Genomic DNA, 17,827 nt, shown 5'->3' with positions numbered 1-17,827 from the left:
CCATGCAAGCCAGAGAAGCCACAAGCCTAGAAGACGGTTCCGCCTAGCCTGTTTCCCCCTGCCACCAGAATTGTGCCGTGCCTCAGTTTACCCAGAAACCAAGCCCGTCGTGAAGAGCGTCATTAACTTCCCGCCATCCGCTGAAGCCAGATCAGCCTGGGACCACGTGGTAAACTCTCAGACAACAGCAGCAGCAACATCCCCATGTGGATAAAACTAGCTGTGAGTAATTAATTCATTGCCCTTTGGATGTAAAGGTTTTTATTGAGCCTCCCCCCGCTGTAATCAAGCGTTATCTGCTCTCGGCCACTTTCCAAGTTATTGCTTCCCAGCTTGCATTGAATTGTTTGTATTTTGCCCTAAGACTGCATATTCCCATTGTAAATATATATTCCAACTGTACAATGATCCTATTCAAGTTTTGGCAATTTTCATTAATAAAGGGTTACTATTTTTATGAATACCCATTTGCCATATCATTTATTATTCTTGTGAGGGTAATTAATAAATAATTCTCCCCTTGACCATAACAGTTACTTCACAGTATTACAGAGCTCGTTCCTTTTACTGTATTTATACAATCGTTTAAGTGATGCCAAACACTACTTTTAATTCCATCATTTAAACAATGCCAATATAGTGGAATAACTCATTAGATAGATGTTCAATTGTTATAGAATGGCATAGACTCAACAGGCTCTAGCTGCTTATTGGAGCTGGCACCCATGGTCAAGCAGATGAAAGCTAATTGGGAAAGACTCATGGCCCACAGACATGTTTTAAAATAATCTAAAAAGCAGAGAGAAATAACCAATTACCACAGGCCAAGCAGAGACACAGTAGCTGATGGCCTATTTTCTCTTTTTTTTTTCTTTTTTTTTTTAACAGAAATGGGAGGAAAACCTCACAAGTTTACAATTGCACAAAGAATTGGGATTGCCCAATACAAACAAACTGTTGCTGAGGACAGCTATCAGTCTCCCTCAAAGACACATATAAAGAACTCTTCATGCATTCCCTTGTTCTCAGCTGCGCATCCTTTCTGTATTTTTTGCCTTTTATTTTCCTATTTATTCCAGGTGCATATTAATTATGATATATTTATACAGTGGCAGGGAGTTATTTTGGTGTTTATGTCTTTCTTAACAATTCTATCACTTAATTTGCATTTTTTGAGTGATATTGATCCATGTTCTTATGGATTTCTAACTCAGAAGCCCAAGAGCATGCTCTTCGATGGCTGCCAGCAGCACATCATTTTATGAGAGAAACCCAGTAACTCTCCTTCATTTTATCAGGTCCACACCTAAGTTCTTCCCCTTACACAAGATTTTGTTCCTTAGATGTTATGCTGCGCATCCTCTGTGCCCAGTGTCCCCTTCTGAGATGTCATCACACACCCCTTGAGGAACACTATTGTGCACACCTTGTGCTTTATCTAAGCATCCAAATGAACAGGCTAGGCTACCATACCAGAACAAAAATAATAAAATATTATGTGTAAGATTGACAATGGTACCAATCTGCTGGTTGAATGACTAAAGTTTCAAGAGTTATCAATCCTGTGAATAAAATTATCTCATTCATCACATCATTAAAAGCAGTGAATTCCATTTATCCCAAGACAGATTCCTTTTTAATAAAATGAGACGGTGCAATTTTTATGCTACTATGAAGGTACTGTCATTCAAAAGCACCCTTGTTGAGACTCCTGCAAATTCATAATGAGAGAATAAATGCTAAGTAATAGGAATTACAAATGAATTAGAAAAACAGTAAACATGGTTTAGCACCAGAAGCAGAGTTAGATAATAGTTGGACTTGATGATCTTAAAGGTCTTTTACAACTAAAACTATTCTATGATTCTATAATACGATTAATAATAAACAATACAATGAATAGGAAAAGGAAAATTTAATTTTTAAAAAAATCAAGTAAAAATAACATAAATGTTTCATGTTCTCCAAGATAGGCAATAGTAGACAACAAACATGTAGATAATAATCATAAACTTTCCTGATACTGCTGCTTGTATTACTTGATTGCACCAGACTTAAAATTGACTCCTTTTAAGTACATCCAGGTATCTATATTAATGACACAAAAGCAATAGAAGCTCATAGTTTGGCAGAACCACATCACACCAACTTGCATTTTTGGGACTAAAATAGTACCAAACGGAAAATCAGATTAACAAATAAATATTATCTGATTTTTCCACTATGGAAGATATTGGTTAAACCCCATTTCTGGTTTTTAACCAATTGTTCCATTTCTTCTTCTTTTGACAGGAGCTTGCACTCCAGCTCTTTACTGTAGGACTGAAACCTCTCTGTGTCCTGCAAAATCCAAAAAGGATATGGATTAACAGAACAGCACAACTTTATCAGCAGGAGACATAAGGCATGAAAATAATAAGCAAGCTTTTTACAGTGAACATAGTGAGCTACTGGTAGAAACCAGTTGAAGGAGTCTGGACTCTGACCATCTCTAAACTGGTGTAGTTCAGCAATTTCAGTGACTGCAGTTTCTATAGGATATGGTGACTGCATATGAGTAGACATTAAGTCTACAAAGGGGAAGCAGAAGTATTTCATCTGAGCTTAGCCAGCCTAAGTCAATGAAGCTAGAATGCATCCTTCTATTTCCAGCTACACGTATTCTCTCATACCCTAGCATTCATGCTCATCTGTTGCAACAGTTAGCTGCTTCAGAGAGCTAAACAAGCAGGGGAAAAAAGGGGGGAAAAAAGTGAATAGCTTTCTGAACATTTGGTTCCTTGAACCAGACAACTGCTGAGAATGTACTGATAGAAACAACTTGGGCAAATATAAATGGAGTCATACTGTAACTCACATACAGAAATGTGGGATATACAGGCTACTGACACACAGCACAGCAACTCATCTTAAGTTTAAGTAACCTGCTACCTTTAAAATCCATCACTAACAACATGTCACAGATATTCCACACATATATGCAAGTCATATGAGCTTCAGGCTCTGCCATTCACTGCTGGGAACTGCCACTAGTATTTGAGATTACTGCTTCAGACAATCCTCAACTGAGACAAACTCCAAGACCTCCCCTGAGTAAAACTTACTTCCAGCGGTTTGTATCAGCAGTGAATTTGTCCTACTCCTCCACAACAGGCTTCTACTCTCTAAGGTCTTCAGACAAATGCCTCTGAACAAAAATTTAAATTCCCTCAAGACAGCAGTGATTCCTACATGCTTTTCCCCTTCAGTATTACATGTAATGGGGTTTTCAAATGCATGTTAACTGGCTTCTTGTGTGGAAGAATATATATCCAAGTGAAAAAAAGAGAGTAACTTCTCCTTTTGTACACCCTTCAGTCAGCAGGGTATTAAGTATCATAAATAGCTACAATTTGTACTCATCTGCACCTTGCCAATTTCTTTAAATGTATTCCTCAGGAGCTGCTCTTCAAGCTATAATAATTCCCCTTTTATATGGCATCAATGCATCTCTCCAGGCTGTAAAGTCATTGTGAAACTTTGCATTAGAGCAAGAATTTAACAGATCTCCCCAAATGCCAAATTATTCATGCCAAGAAACAGTATTTCTTGAGTGTCTGACAATCATTAGTGTGAATGCTGATTAAACTGTAAATAGCTTCAGTGGGAAGCTTTAATGGAAAAGCTTGAAAGAAATGGCTTTACCTCCGAACTACAACTAATTGGGAGATCCAGAAATTATTTCTGATGCAAAAGTCTTTGTTATTTTAGGATTTTCAATACAGCGTCAGTTTTGGGCTATTAAGAGCATATACAGTTGGCTATTAAGAGTATATAAACCATTTCTTCCACAATTGCTGTTAGGCAAAGTTACAAATACTTTTTAAACTTCAGCTGATACACAAAATTTATATAAAAAAGTTCATCTCATCCACTACTAAAAACTGCTCTCAGATTGGAATGAAAAAAAAATTGACATTTGAGTCAAATTTACTACCACATGAGGAAAGTGAAAAGACTGAGTCCTTAAACAGTTTTTTGCTGTAATACAGTTTATGTCAGGAAAACAAAAAATTCTTTGTATATTTGGGTCATGAAAGTTTTCATCTGATTGAGAATGAAAGCAATATATCCAATAATTCTGACAATGTTGTATACTGTGTGTTGTCTGAAGTCGTGCATTGGTTTAAAAAAAAAAGAAATTAAAAAAAAAAAGGTTTGATTTCAATACAACAAAAAGACATGAGCCAGTAGCTCATGGCTAGCTGTCCCACACCACACAGAGAAGCTGTGTAACCTCAGTCATTTGCACACTCAAAACTCATTTGGACAAGTCCTTGCGCAACCTCATTGAGTTTGAAAGTTAGGTGAAGAACGGATGTGTTCCCACCTAACTGATTCTAAGACAACTCTTTCCTGGAGCATACTGGCACTTCTTGTTAGTGTCCATGTTTTAGGAGAAAAAACAGGACAGAACAATAAACAAAAATCAGACTACAAGAGAAGTAGAGGAGATTTAAGAGACTTTGTAAGAAAACATGATTGTCAGGTGTTCTGGAAGCATCATGGCAGTGACAAAAGAATGTGATGTTTATTTTGCAAATAGTTGTGGTGGTTGCACAAATTGCCATCACTATGTTTATCTTTTGTTACTCTTCACTGAGAACTTGGCCCTTCCCCAAAAGCAGAGACTGCAGAACGCAAGAAGAATAGCGCTGCTCTTAACCTCAAAGAGCATTTTTCCTAATTGTATCCTAACTGTATCCTGGGCTGCATCAAAAGATACAAAGCCAGCAGGTCAAGGGAGGTGATTCTGCCCCTCTGCTTTGCTTGTGTGACACCCCATCTAGAGTGTGTCCAGCTCTGTGTCCAGCTCTGGAGTCCTCAGCACAAGAAGGACATGGATCTGTTGCAGAGGGTCAAAGGAGGGCCACAAAGTTGATCAGAGGGATGGAGCAACATTCTTGCATGGACAGGCTGAGGGAGCTGGGTTTGTTCAGCCTGGAGAAGAGAAGGCTCTGGGCCTTCCAGCACCTGAGGGAGGCCTACAGGAAAGTTGGAGAAGAACTTTTTTATAAGGACATGCGGTGACAGGACATAGGGCAATGGTTTTAAACTAGAGCAGAGCAGATTTAGATTGGACATTAGGAAGAAGTTGTTTACTAGGATGGTGGTGAGACACTGGAAGGGGTTGCTCAGAGAAGTTGTGGACCTCTCATCCCTGTGTGGTGATTAGGATGGAGGAAGATGGTTATTTATTTATGAATTATGAAATATGAATTATTAAAATTATTAGTAAACAGTTAATCACCTTTATATATTGATTTTAATGCATAGTTGTGAAAATATATTCCATAACTGGTTTAATATGTACAATTTGACCCAACTAGAATATTTACAGAATTAATTTCAATTAAGGGAACGAAGGGTGCAGTTCCACCACTTGTCCACTAGATGGAGACTCGACAAGACTCTTGATGCCTGAAACTATGTATAGAGATACAATGTTATCAAGAAGCAAGTCAAGTTGAAATATCACATGTCCAGGCACAGGCACTTTGAACTGAATGTTACTAAGTGTTGCACATGTGAAAAGATACATGTGTCTTTGGTCATAGTGAGGCAAGTTGCTGGGTTATGTTGGCTGCTCGCTGTCTGCCCGGGGCTGGTCCATCTGGGCGGTGACTCTTTCTCCTCCCGCAGCCGCGGAAGGGGCGACTTTCCGACGATTGGCGGCTTCCTTTGGCAAGGCGGTCCCACGGCACAACCGAGGCGGTGGGGGCTGGCAGGATCAGTGCAGCTCCCTGAACGGAGTCGGCCCGGCAGGGCTGGTCTGGGGAGTGGTCCTGCGTGGTGGGGCCGGGTCCTTCAGGGTTGGCCCTCGCCGTTGGGGTGACAGATCCCGGTAGGCGAGGTCAGCCATCTCCGATCCCGGAGACCGGCTTCGGGGAAGGGATGCAGTGCTTCCCCTCGGCTCAAAGTTAGCTGACTATGCCGATCTTGGCAACTGCTTCCCATTAAGGTGACAATACAGTCCTTGGCTTGAACTCAACGGAGAGGATATCTTTCTCTCTTTCTCTTGTGAGATCCTGGGTTACTTTACCCTGATGACTTAGGGTTGCGGAGCGGCAACAGTGGCTCTGCTTATCTCCTGCAAACAGCGGGGGTCACGCAAAGCGCATTGCTGCTTGTCATCTGCTTATGATTGCAGCAATGTTGGACTGCCGGGCTTGGGCTAGAGTTTACCCTCGGGGTTCCAGTCTTCTCAAAGACGTGACTGGGCTTACGACGCTGGCTTTCGTAGCTTCAGCGAAGGGATCTCCTTTGCTGGTTCCTTGAGCAGCTCAGGGACTGGCTTCTTTCCGTGTTGCAGAGGCTTCTAGTATGCTTGCATGTGGGAGTGACTTAGGGGCTGCCAGCTTACATTGCTTGAGCAAAGCGAGAGAAAGCAAAAGGAGAGAGCAAATTGGTAAACAAGTGGAGTGTGCTGGTTTGAGGCCAGCCAGAACATCTCTTGCCCCGAAAGGGGCAAAAGAATGACACACGCAAACGGATTGAAGAGTGATGGAAAAGTTTAAATGGAAAAGCAAATTGGTGAAGCTACAGAAAAACTACAAACTACAAAGCATAGTGGAAAAGAACATCCTAAGGCATACAGAACCCCCTCACAGAATTCCCAAAAGCTTCCCAATCCTCCCTTCCTCCCACCTGAGGGTATACCCAATCCCTCAGGGCTCTTCCTTCCCCCTCCCCTCCCACTGCTAGGCAAGTCTCAGGCTGGCCAGGTCTGAGACTGTCCCCCCCTCTCCGTTCTCCTCCTGGCATTAGGCCTAGTCAGGCCTAAGAGGCCTGAGATACCCCCCCCCCCCCTCCCGGCATTACCCGATAAGAGAGGACATCTCCCATGGGCTCGGAGAGGGAAGAAAGAGGAAGAGGATGACTCTGCAGATGGCTTTATAGGGCGCAGGATTTATGGGTAGAAATACGCCATTTCCTGTGTCCACCCCTAGTGGGTGGGTACCTGGGACACCAGAGGTGTATCTCATGCAGCAGGGGCAGGGGACACCCAGCCTAAACTGCCACATGGAGTAGTACTTATAGATCTCTCAAGGCTGGATCTGGCCAATGGGCACACTTGTCAACAACCTGCTTTAACCTATAGAAAGGGTGAAGCTAGAATTATGCCCTTAGGTAGAAAGAGCATGAGCATGCCATGCGATGGGTGCATGTAGCTGCTTACCCCTTAGGAGACAGGTTGGCGCCTGGGCCTTGGTCCCCCTCTCCTGAAAGGAGGGTGGAAGGGGGGGCTTGCCAAAACATGTTGGGACAAGTTTGCTGGTATTTGGGGGCATAATTCTGGGCATATAGTGCCTTCACCACACCCTTGAAGTGTTTAAGACCAGGCTGGATGAGGCTTTGAGCAACCAGGTCTAGTAGGAGATGTCCCTGCCCATGGCATGGGGGTTGGAACTAGATGATCTTTAAGGCCGCTTCCAACTCAAGCCGTTCTATGATTCCATAGCAGCATCAATAATAAAAGTTGTAGCTCGGATGGCATTCACAAGAATGCCAGCTGCTACTGTATGCTAATCACTGAGCACAGGATATCATGTTCCTCTCATCCAATCAGTTACTTAGTCTGAAGCTGCAAAGCCTAGATCAATACAAAAGTATCAGTGATGTAAGCGATGTTTTTAATTATTCTGTTGTGAAACACATTTTACCAGCTTTAATTTCAGATACAGAATGAGTATAAATCCACTGAAAATCAGATCAGGACCCAGGCCCACAAAATGTCACTCACTTTCAAGAGAAACTGCTCCTTCTCCTTTTTGATTTGCTGTTCCATTTCCTCATAGAGATGTTGAATTTCTTTATCATAAGCAGCAATTCTCCTAATAAGAGATAAAATTACACTGAGTGGGTCTTTGTAGCATTACTTCAAGTCATGGCTCACATTACAAATTAACCTCTACACTTCTGCCTTAACACAAGACACCAGAGAATGTTTTAGGGTTAAGAAAAGAAGAAGTTTTGTGCAGGATAAGTCACAGATGAAATTTTTTTTAAATTTTTTTTCTTCATGGAAGGAAAACTTCAGCAGCTCAAAGTCTAATCTGCTTTTTCCATATAAAGTAACTGCTTACTAATGCAGTTTTAACAATTACTACTGAATCTTAGGTTTAAAGATCAGAGCTTCATAGTGATAATACTAAGAATTCCAGAACCTAAGTTTGCCAGTTAAAAATATTTTCACTGCAACTTCATTTCAACTGCATTGTTCAACACTCAAGAGCTTTGAATGGAGTACTTCTGTCCCATGGTGGCTGGACTAGATGACCTTTGAAGATCCCTTCCAATCCAAAACATTCTATGATTCTGCATCTAAGGTATTTCAGCTAGAACAGACTTCTTAATAGCCCTTTTTTGAAAGCTGCCTTACTGCCTAACAGCTTTGATGAAACAAATGTGAAAAGCACAGCTGCAGAACAGAAATAAACGTTGCACACAAATGTATTTCACTGTAGGAAGGAAAAAAAAGACCTACAGAGCTCCCTTTTTCTAACATAATATTGCAATGAATATCACTACAGTGTGATACAGGAAGGGATTACACTTAGCAGATGTTTTTGTTTGGGCAGAAAACAAATTAACAGTTGAAAGGGAACAAAGCTCACTTTTCATCAAACTCAGGGGATATCCCAGAAATATTTTCAATAGAGATTAATAGGGCCTTCATATGACATTCCTCCTCATTCTCCTTGCTACAGCTGTTCCTTGAGCAATCTGCAGAATGCATCTGTTACAAATAAATACTTAACTGCCTAGGCATTAACATCATTAAGAACAAGACAAGGAATACACAGTAGAAAAAAAACATGAAATTTGTAATCTGGGTATGTATTCTTTCACTTTTTTTTTTTTTTTTTTTTTTTTTTTTTTTTTTGTTGCCTAATACTCCATACATTACAATTTTTCACTTATTAAAGGCCTGATTCTCTTCTCAGTTAAAGCCAAGTAAATTGGAAAGAAACTTTACCAAATTTACCTAAACAAATAAGAGCGAGAAACACTAGAAACAAGTCTTTCCCCCTTTCAAAACATCAGAACACCTGACATTGCCAGCTTGCATTTTCAATCACAGGTAAAGTAAGAGGAGGGGAAGGCATTTTCTCAGGATTTACAGCAACAATAAACAAATAGCAAGCTACACCAACTTGAGGAAAACTATTGCTATCACTCATATTTTCGTAAATTCTGATTAAGCAGGAAATGCAGCCCAGACAAGGGCCTCTTCATGTGACTGCAATGCTTCAAAAAGAATGACAGAAAATTCAGAAGCCCTTCTTGCTGCCTTACTCCCCTTACAGTGTAAATTCATGTTCTAATGTCATTTTTTCTTTTCTTAAAACTGAGAAAATGCTTCATAAGACATTAGCACTCATCAATGGAATAAAATTACACATATTCATAAAGATTTAATTATTTAGAGTGGCAGAGATGATAAGTATTTAAAAGTATTGTACTCATATAGTATAATGTCATTTTGTCCAGGGCTAGATTGACTATGTACTGAAAAATCCTGTAATTTGCACATGCAGAACACATTTCATGGTAGTGTTTCCATGGGAATCATAAAGATTTTCCTTGCTTCTGTGTGACAGAAAGAATAACTTTAGTCTCATTTTACTAAGCTGATGATTTTGACATATCTCTCCTCTTATTTGTTTGGAAGGATCTGGTAGCACTAGCAAGAATACATGCAGAAGGTAATTCTGGATGTAGCAAACTTTTTATTTGCTCTGGCACATAAGTACATGCCATTGCTGCATGTACTTCTGCATGTACAATCCCCAGGCATTTCATTCGTGGCTTAACCATTCTTAACTCCAATCAAGTTAAACAGAAAGATAAAATAATATCTTGTTATAATCAAAAGTGTAAGTACAACAATTCTAAGTAACATAACTAACAAGCAGCAGGAAAAAAGATTCAATGCATTAGCTAGCAAACATTCCCCACATGCAGTGAGGGGAGAATAATTAAAGCCATAAGGGCTTCATTGTTATGTGAAAAATGCAAAATTTTAATTAAAACCCCATTCCCCAGAATCATATCATCTTGTTTTACTCAGTGCATAATTTTATAATTTCTGCAATATTTGATAATGTGACCTTATTCTTTCCAGTAATGCTATGGGCTCAACAGAGATCAAAAAGATAAACATGTCCATGGTTATATACTAGCACAGAATATGTCTAATGCACTGACAGACCTCTTCTGTGGGGGTATAAGGAATATATCTATTTTGAGGAATCTTTGTTGAAATTCTTTTAACTAAGGGACCGTAGTGGCAGGTTTTAAATTTCTTCTCCAACAATTGTTTAATTGCTTAAAATAAGATATAAAACTGAGATGAAGTTAATATGACAAAATCAGAGTGGATCAGTCGTTATGGTTCCAAGGTGGAACTTTTGTCTAGTTCACAGGAACTTTCTGGACATTTTTGGGAAAAAGGTAAATAAATTACCATTGGACATAAAACAATAACATAGATAGGTATATATCATTCCATTCATTTGTTAATGTGGATTAAAAAGCAGTTGCATAAACATTTCTGTCTCTTTTTTACCTCTTCATTCTAGCTGATACTAGCTGGTGCTTTTGCTTTGACTTGAAACTCCTGCCTGCCGGCTACTGCTGCAGGCAGGAGTTTCAAGTCAAAGCTGTGGGAGCAGCAGGAGCACAGCACGGGGCTGGCAAGTCACAGAATCACACACAGAATCACAGAACTAAACAGGTTGGAAAAGACCTTTGGGATCATCAAGTCCAACCTTGTGGTGGTAGGCCATGACACATGGCCCAGTATAAATCCAGACAGGCCTCAAGATCTCTAGACAAGTCCTTTCTCTCCCCTCCTTCCTGCCACAATAACAGGGCAACACGGGAAAAGGAACAAAGGGGGTGGGACCTTGCCTGTCTGGTAAACAAGATGCCCATCTGGGGTTAGAGCACATAAGCTTCCCCAGATACGAGGTCCTGGCCTCTGCCTTTTATGGTCATAGCCTGGCAGAATGCTTTCCATTGGGTGGCTACATGTTAGCTTTAGTGCCCCATTGGACCAAGTGACCTCTGGCATTTTATATATATACAAGCGGCTAGGTAGCCTAGGAGCTTTGCTCAGATCCACTTTGCTCAGATCCGCCCTCGCTCAAATCCACCTTGCTCAGATCCGCCTTGATGTTGCTTGCTGAAGCTGTGCTCATGCCTTGCTCAAATTTGCCTTGCTCACATCTGCTGAAGCCTCGCCACACTTCAAGCCTTGTCGTCTCGAGTGTCCTGCCTTGCTTCAAGTGTCTGGTCCAGAGCCCTGGGATAAAGCCTGAGCCTAGAACTGGATTACAAACCGACAGTTTCTGGAGTCCATCAGAGGAGAGAGCGAGCTAGGGACTATCTCCAAATTCCTACTCTAATCCTCGTGAGTAAACCCGGCCTGCTCATATCTTCCTAAGGGTTATTGGTTGGCCTTTGGTTTATAAGTGGGTGAAGCTATTTGTGTCATAGCTTTTTCTAGTCTCTGAACTCTCTAAATTGTGTCAAAATTGCCATTAAGCATCCTGGAAGAATTCACGACTGAATAGAACCTGTAAATAATTCTATCAGTTTTGTACATAGTTTTGGGGTGGGGTTTTGGGAAAATAAAAATAACTGTATTTTATAATTCCTGCCTCGTTAATTTAACCCAAACTAACACAAACCTATCACCCAGCACCATCTAATCAACTAAACCATGGCACTAAGTGCCTCATCCAGTCTTATTTAAAACAGTTCCAGGGTCTTTCATTGAACGCAGAAACGGCAAGCTACAGAGCCCTTGCAAATAGCACTGTGTCCTTCTCCCCAGCCAACTGCAGAAAATATTTGGGAGAGAGATGTGCAGTGGTTCCCTATGGATGTAGTTAGGGGAAACAGTAGCAAACCCACCAAAAGCAGCAGCAGCTCTGGTGAAAAGCCAGTGGGGGGCAGTTGCAGCCAGCGGCGGCGCTGGCAGCAGCGCTGGCAGTGGCTGTAAAGCTCAAGCAGTGGCTATGTCGGCAGACTGTGCAAGCAGCGGTGCCAGCTACAGTGACAAGTTTGGCTGCAAATGCCTGCAGCTATGTCAAAGTCCCCCAGATGAACAAACTTAATGAGTTCCACCTTCAAACCATAACAGTCGCTTGAACTGAAATACTAAAGCAGACCTCTAATACTGCAAAATATTATGTCCTGTTACAAAGTAATAAAAATAACCACTCAATAAGGGTGCACATTGCCATTATCTACATGTTCAGAGCACAAAAATACTAGTTCCTGTAAGAAGGTCAGCAGTAGACAATGTATTATGCAAATCTCTTCTTCAAGACTATCTAAAGTCAAGACTATCTAAAGTTTTCCTAGGAAAAAACCTTACTTGGCATATAGAAGGTTTCTTTTAATATATGCATTTACATATATACACATATATATAAATACCTATGCATTAAAATTAACAGGGAGATCACCTCTATGCCTTAAAGTAACACCCAGTAAAGTACGAAAAATCTCCTCTATGCAGGATCACAGATATGTTACATTATGTATACATATGTTATATGATACATGTTATCATATGTATTATAAACTTATTCATGAGCTCTATGAAAACAAGTTTCTAAGAGATGTTAACAATGGTATAGACTAAGTGTTCAAAGTGTTGAAATGGCTAGACCTTAGCCTGAGGATTAACCAATTGAACAAGTGAGAAACTACTGGACATTATATGAGGAATTGCTGTAGATATCAATTAAGAGTGAGAAACTGACAGATTACAGACAGCACCCTGACTGTTTCATAGTGTTCACAGATGGTCTAGCAGGGATTATGCAGTAAACAGAGAACCTCATTGCTATCTGAAGGAGAGGTTTTTTGGCACCTTTTAGGAAGAGTCAAGCCAAGGAAAGCCTCTAGAGAACCACATCAATAACATCATATAAAAGCAATGTTACTTAGGTACCAATATTAGAAAGAAGAAATTTGCATACAAATGTAGAAAAAATGGGATGAACATTAAAAAAAATTATTTAGGGACAAGTATTTTATTTATGAAGAGAAAACGATAGAGAAAGGAACAAAGGCAGATGTGAAGCATTAGCAATCTGATGGTTAGTACGACTGTTCGGTCAAGACCTGTGTTTGATTATCCCAAGATATGCTGTGTTGTTATTGCATCCTATTTCTAACTGTGTGAACTCAACAGCTATTATTTGTGTGTACTACTTATTAGCATAATTCTTCAAGCTGAACTATCTAGCAAGGAGGGAGATTTCCATCTGGAAAAACTCATTGAGCTGATAACTGGAGGTAAAGGGACTAGGGTCTCAGCATGGGCATTAGATGAACTTAAAAATTGTCATCATATCTGAAGGATCTATGATGGTTAATGAGTGAGCAAACTTCAATCCAGCTGAATCAGCTAGCAAATAGAAGGAGACCCACACCTGGAAAGATCCAAGGTCTGAGTCAAAGAATTGAGTTAGGGGCTCAGGCTGCAAGCAGAAACATTAGGTAGTCTAACATCTATGATAATATTCAAAGGACTGGTAAATGTAAGTTTGTTTCTGAATAACACAAACATGGGGGGCAGCTGCATGTGTGTACATTTGCCCTAAAAATAATCCAGTCCTGATAAAGCAGATGGGAGAAACAGGATCAAGACTGCTATCCTTCATGTTTCTGTGACTGCTTCTTGTTTAGATGTGTTCCAGGAGAGGCCCTGTTTTCTAAACATCTAATCAGCACTGGTCTGCAGGGTACACTATGTGTACTGTATCTTCATGTGTGTGTACTAAATGTACGTTTGTCATGTGGTGGGTTTGGAAACTCCCCACCCCCCACCCTCCCCCATCATTAATTTTACCAGACTAGCTCAGTTTGAAAGCAAATGGAGCTATATTTACAAGGAAAACTATAGTCTACAATGGAATGCAATGAATATATACGAATATACAGTATTTACAATATTTACAGATATTTACAGTTATTTACAATTAACAAAACAGCACAAACCCCCCCCGGCCCAAAAGAGACCAGGAAAGTTGTCTCTCTGCCTCCCCCTTCCCTGCCTTCTCCTGACCCCTCTAGCAAAAAGGAAAGAGAGAGAGAGAGAGAAGTAGATAAGGTTAATACCAAACCAAACAGTCAAAGTCAGCAGAGGCATGTTAGAAATCTTCCCAGAGAAAGAAGCAAGAAGAGAGCCGAACAAACTGCCCTGCATTCCTAAACAGAGCTGAACATTGTTTTGAGAACCAAATCTTAAGCAAGTTATCCCTCCAATGGAATGGTTTAGAATAATCACAATTTTTCCTTTTTACACCCAATAGTGATTTATTTACATTTTTACTTCTTTCTGCTCAAGATCTGTGAAAAATTTTAAAGGCATAGCCTAAAACCAGCATAACCTTCGACCTCACTACTAGGTGGACCTATAAATAGGAACAACAGCAGCGTACTGTACTTATTGAATCAGGACAGTTTCATGAATTAAAATATGCAAGTGTGAAAGCTCCACAAGAAGAAACAGGTATAAAAATCACAGAATCACTTAGGTTGGAAAAGACCTTCAAGATCATTGAGTCCAACCATTTACCCTGCTCTACCAAGTCCAACACTTGGCCATGTCCCCAAGCACCACATCTACATGTTTTGTAAACACATCCAGGAATAGTGACTCAACCACCTTCCTGCGCAACCTATTCCAATGCCTGACAGCCCTTTCAGTGAAAAAAGTTTTTCTAATGTCCAGCCTGAACCTCCCCTGGTGCAGCTTGAGGCCATCTCCTCTTGTTCTATTACTAGTTACTAGTGATCACTAGAAGAATAGAATGGGTTGACAATATAGATTGGTATGGCATAAATATCCCAGCACATGCACATGCACATGAAGCTTCTCACATCATGCAAGTAAGAGAAAAAAAAAAGAACTACTCAAGACAAAAGCATAGCCTACATCCAGGAAATGAGATAACAGGCTGAGAGTAGGCTGCATTATACCCAGGTGACTCACAGAAGACAGGAAGGAAAGACAAAAGATCACATTCATTCTCAATTTCCAATCTTCTTGATTGTCACCAATCAAGAACCAAGGAGACATGATATGACCTCAATAATCAATATCTCTTATCTTCTGTGGCCCCACAGTAAATCCTGGGTGGTTTATGTGGACACATGCATCTTTGTGCTAGTAAGTATGTAAGTATAAAAAGAAAGTAATTTTTCTCCCACTGTATGGTCTTTTCTCAAGTTTTGCTGTTATTTGTACATAGTTCAAAACACAAGAAATTATTCTTTCTCACTGTTACCAAAGACAATATTACTCCTCTGAGAGTTCGGACTCCTTTCAGCTATTGATTACAAAGAAAACAATGACCTATTTGCTGAAATTAGAGGTGTTATCAGAAGGAACAATAAGAATAAATCATATAAAACCCATTTTTACTACAAAGGCATAGAAAACAATTCATTTTTAAGGCAGAGATTTCATGTCACCCAGAAAAGTAAGGTAATGCTAATGGTCACCTCTGTGCTTATACACAGATATTAAACAGACAAAATTATTCTTTCAGTTCCCAAAAATGAGAGGAGTCTAACAAACAAAACCAGAGTTATTGGTAAATCTGAATGCCCTCTGGTATCCAACTGATCTCACTAGAACTGAATTGCTTCATATTGTATTAAAACTGCAATGCAATATTGGACATCTGCAAAAGAATTTTAGTAAACAAAATCTGTTAACTGGAAGAGAAAAGCTAATTTCAGCCTGTTTTCTATTATAATTAATTTTATAGGTACTCTTCAGGACTAATAAAATTTTACATTAGAGGAACCCTTGTGATTATAGTCCTCAGTTCTTCACTGAGCTACCATGTTTATTTCAAAGGTTCAAATAGTAGGTATGACAGTTATACAATTGCCGCGATGCGAGAGACGGGACAAAGCCTGATACAAGCAAAGTGTCACTTTATTGTACAAAGCTTTTTCTTTATATAGGTTAACATGGTATCAGAAGGTAGCTTGTCATTAGTATGTCCAAGCGACAGTTGTAAATTCATAATTGGCTACAGAGAGAAAGTATCACGCGAACGCATATATTTTTCCAAGGCTTAAACAAGCGTCAAGCAAGAGATAAAGGATTCCATAATTCTACATCCCTCTGTCCTAGCTTTTGCTTTGTTCTTGTTATCAGGTAACTGCGTAATCCCCACAGGTCACAGTGACCACTGGGAATTACCCTATCTATGTTTTTTTTCTTTTTACACAGCTGCACTCTGTTCCCAGGGTTTACCACCCATCAGAGACACAATGTATCCAGTGTCTGGGGTGCTGGACCCTAAATCAATTCCTTCATACAATGACACAAGCAGTCCAACAGTGAGAAGTACTAACTTCTTTACAATTCATTCCAACTCATTCTTTTCATTATCTGCTTCTTGGAGCTGAGAAAAAGTTCTGACCAGGAGCTCTTCAAAATTGGAAAGTAAATGAGGTTCATCTTTTCTCAGCTGCAACCAAAGGTGCTTCACATCACTCTCACTGAAAGAAAATATCATAAAGAATTCATTAACAAAGAACATTTTTCAGCTGCAATACATGTTCCATCCTAGTGGATAGAGGCTTCAGCATCACTATTCAGAACATAAAGACTATTAAAAGCAAGGGCTACTTAAGCAGTACCCTTAAGTGACGATTAGGTGGGTGGAACATAATGGAAATTGTGTTTATTAAAAAATGCGTTGCAAAGCTTGGCCACACACAACTGCAGAGAATCACAGGAACTGCTGTCTAGTGCCAGACACTACATCTAAACAGGAATTGATAAGAAAGAAGACAGATGAGAAACACTGCACTATCCCATCACTTCTATTAGAGGCTCCCAGGAATCCAGTGAGGAAGGAGCTGCGGGAAAGCTAATCAAATGCACCTCCTCATAAGAAATGAATGAGACAATATGCAAAGTTATTTAGACAAGTCAACAAATTGCATTTGTACTTTAACCCATTTTAACGTCACAGAGGAACTGCTGCTAAAATCACAACACGAGAACTTGAAAATTTTGATTAAAGATGTATCAATAGAATGTTTTGTTTCCAAATTTGTTCATCATATACTGGAAAACAGATTTTCTACAGTGAGTAAATTTTTTAATGCTTTGCCAAAAATTCTTCTCTTTGTTTTTTACATGTGTATCTTAAGCCTGAACCTAGCCAGCAAATAGTGCTGTATCTAAAGGACTAAATAAGGATATGGGTAGGAAAAGTGGGTGATAAAAACCTCTTCATAATGAAAGCCTTTCAGGGTGACTGCCAGTCTAACTCTTTCCTGTCAGATTAAGAGAGAAACAATGATGAGCATTTTTATTTCATGGTAAAGATCACTGATGCATTTCTTAAACAGTCCTACTATATGTCCAGATTCTCCCCCTTTTTTGCCACATGCCTTTTTTTTTTTTTACCTAGAACATTCATTGTGATTGACCAATGAATGTCAGGCCAACACAAAAGAATCTCTTAGAGCAGTTTTTGCATTCTTTGTTGCAGAGTGAGTCATCCTGGTCCTGGAAAAGGTAGTGTTGTCAGAGCAATCACATGTAATTATGTGTGCAGGGCAGAAAAAGCAAGAAAAAGGGGAGAAAACATTATTTCTTATGGTTAACTGGTACACTTTAAACTCTAGTCATCATGCATTGTTGGACTGAAAATCAGTGGCATTTGTGGATTACCTGCTAAGTAATTATCTATTTTCAAAACTTATGGCATATCAGTGGGTTAATGTC

General features: G+C 39.8%; 1 protein-coding gene across 1 annotated transcript in view; it reads right to left on the bottom strand.

Moving 5' to 3' along the window:
* The window catches only part of CRACR2A (calcium release activated channel regulator 2A), a 59,204-nt gene that overhangs the window by 38,509 nt on the left and 2,868 nt on the right, over positions 1-17,827 (bottom strand). The window contains 4 exon segments of the mRNA XM_054390727.1: positions 167-174; positions 2,244-2,340; positions 7,784-7,874; positions 16,441-16,587. Of these exon segments, the coding sequence (XP_054246702.1) occupies positions 167-174; positions 2,244-2,340; positions 7,784-7,874; positions 16,441-16,587 (343 nt within the window).

The sequence above is a fragment of the Indicator indicator genome, chromosome 1 (genome assembly GCF_027791375.1).
Source record: "Indicator indicator isolate 239-I01 chromosome 1, UM_Iind_1.1, whole genome shotgun sequence".
In the NCBI taxonomy this organism is placed as follows: Eukaryota; Metazoa; Chordata; class Aves; order Piciformes; family Indicatoridae; genus Indicator; species Indicator indicator.
This window is presented reverse-complemented; position numbering and strand designations above follow the sequence as displayed.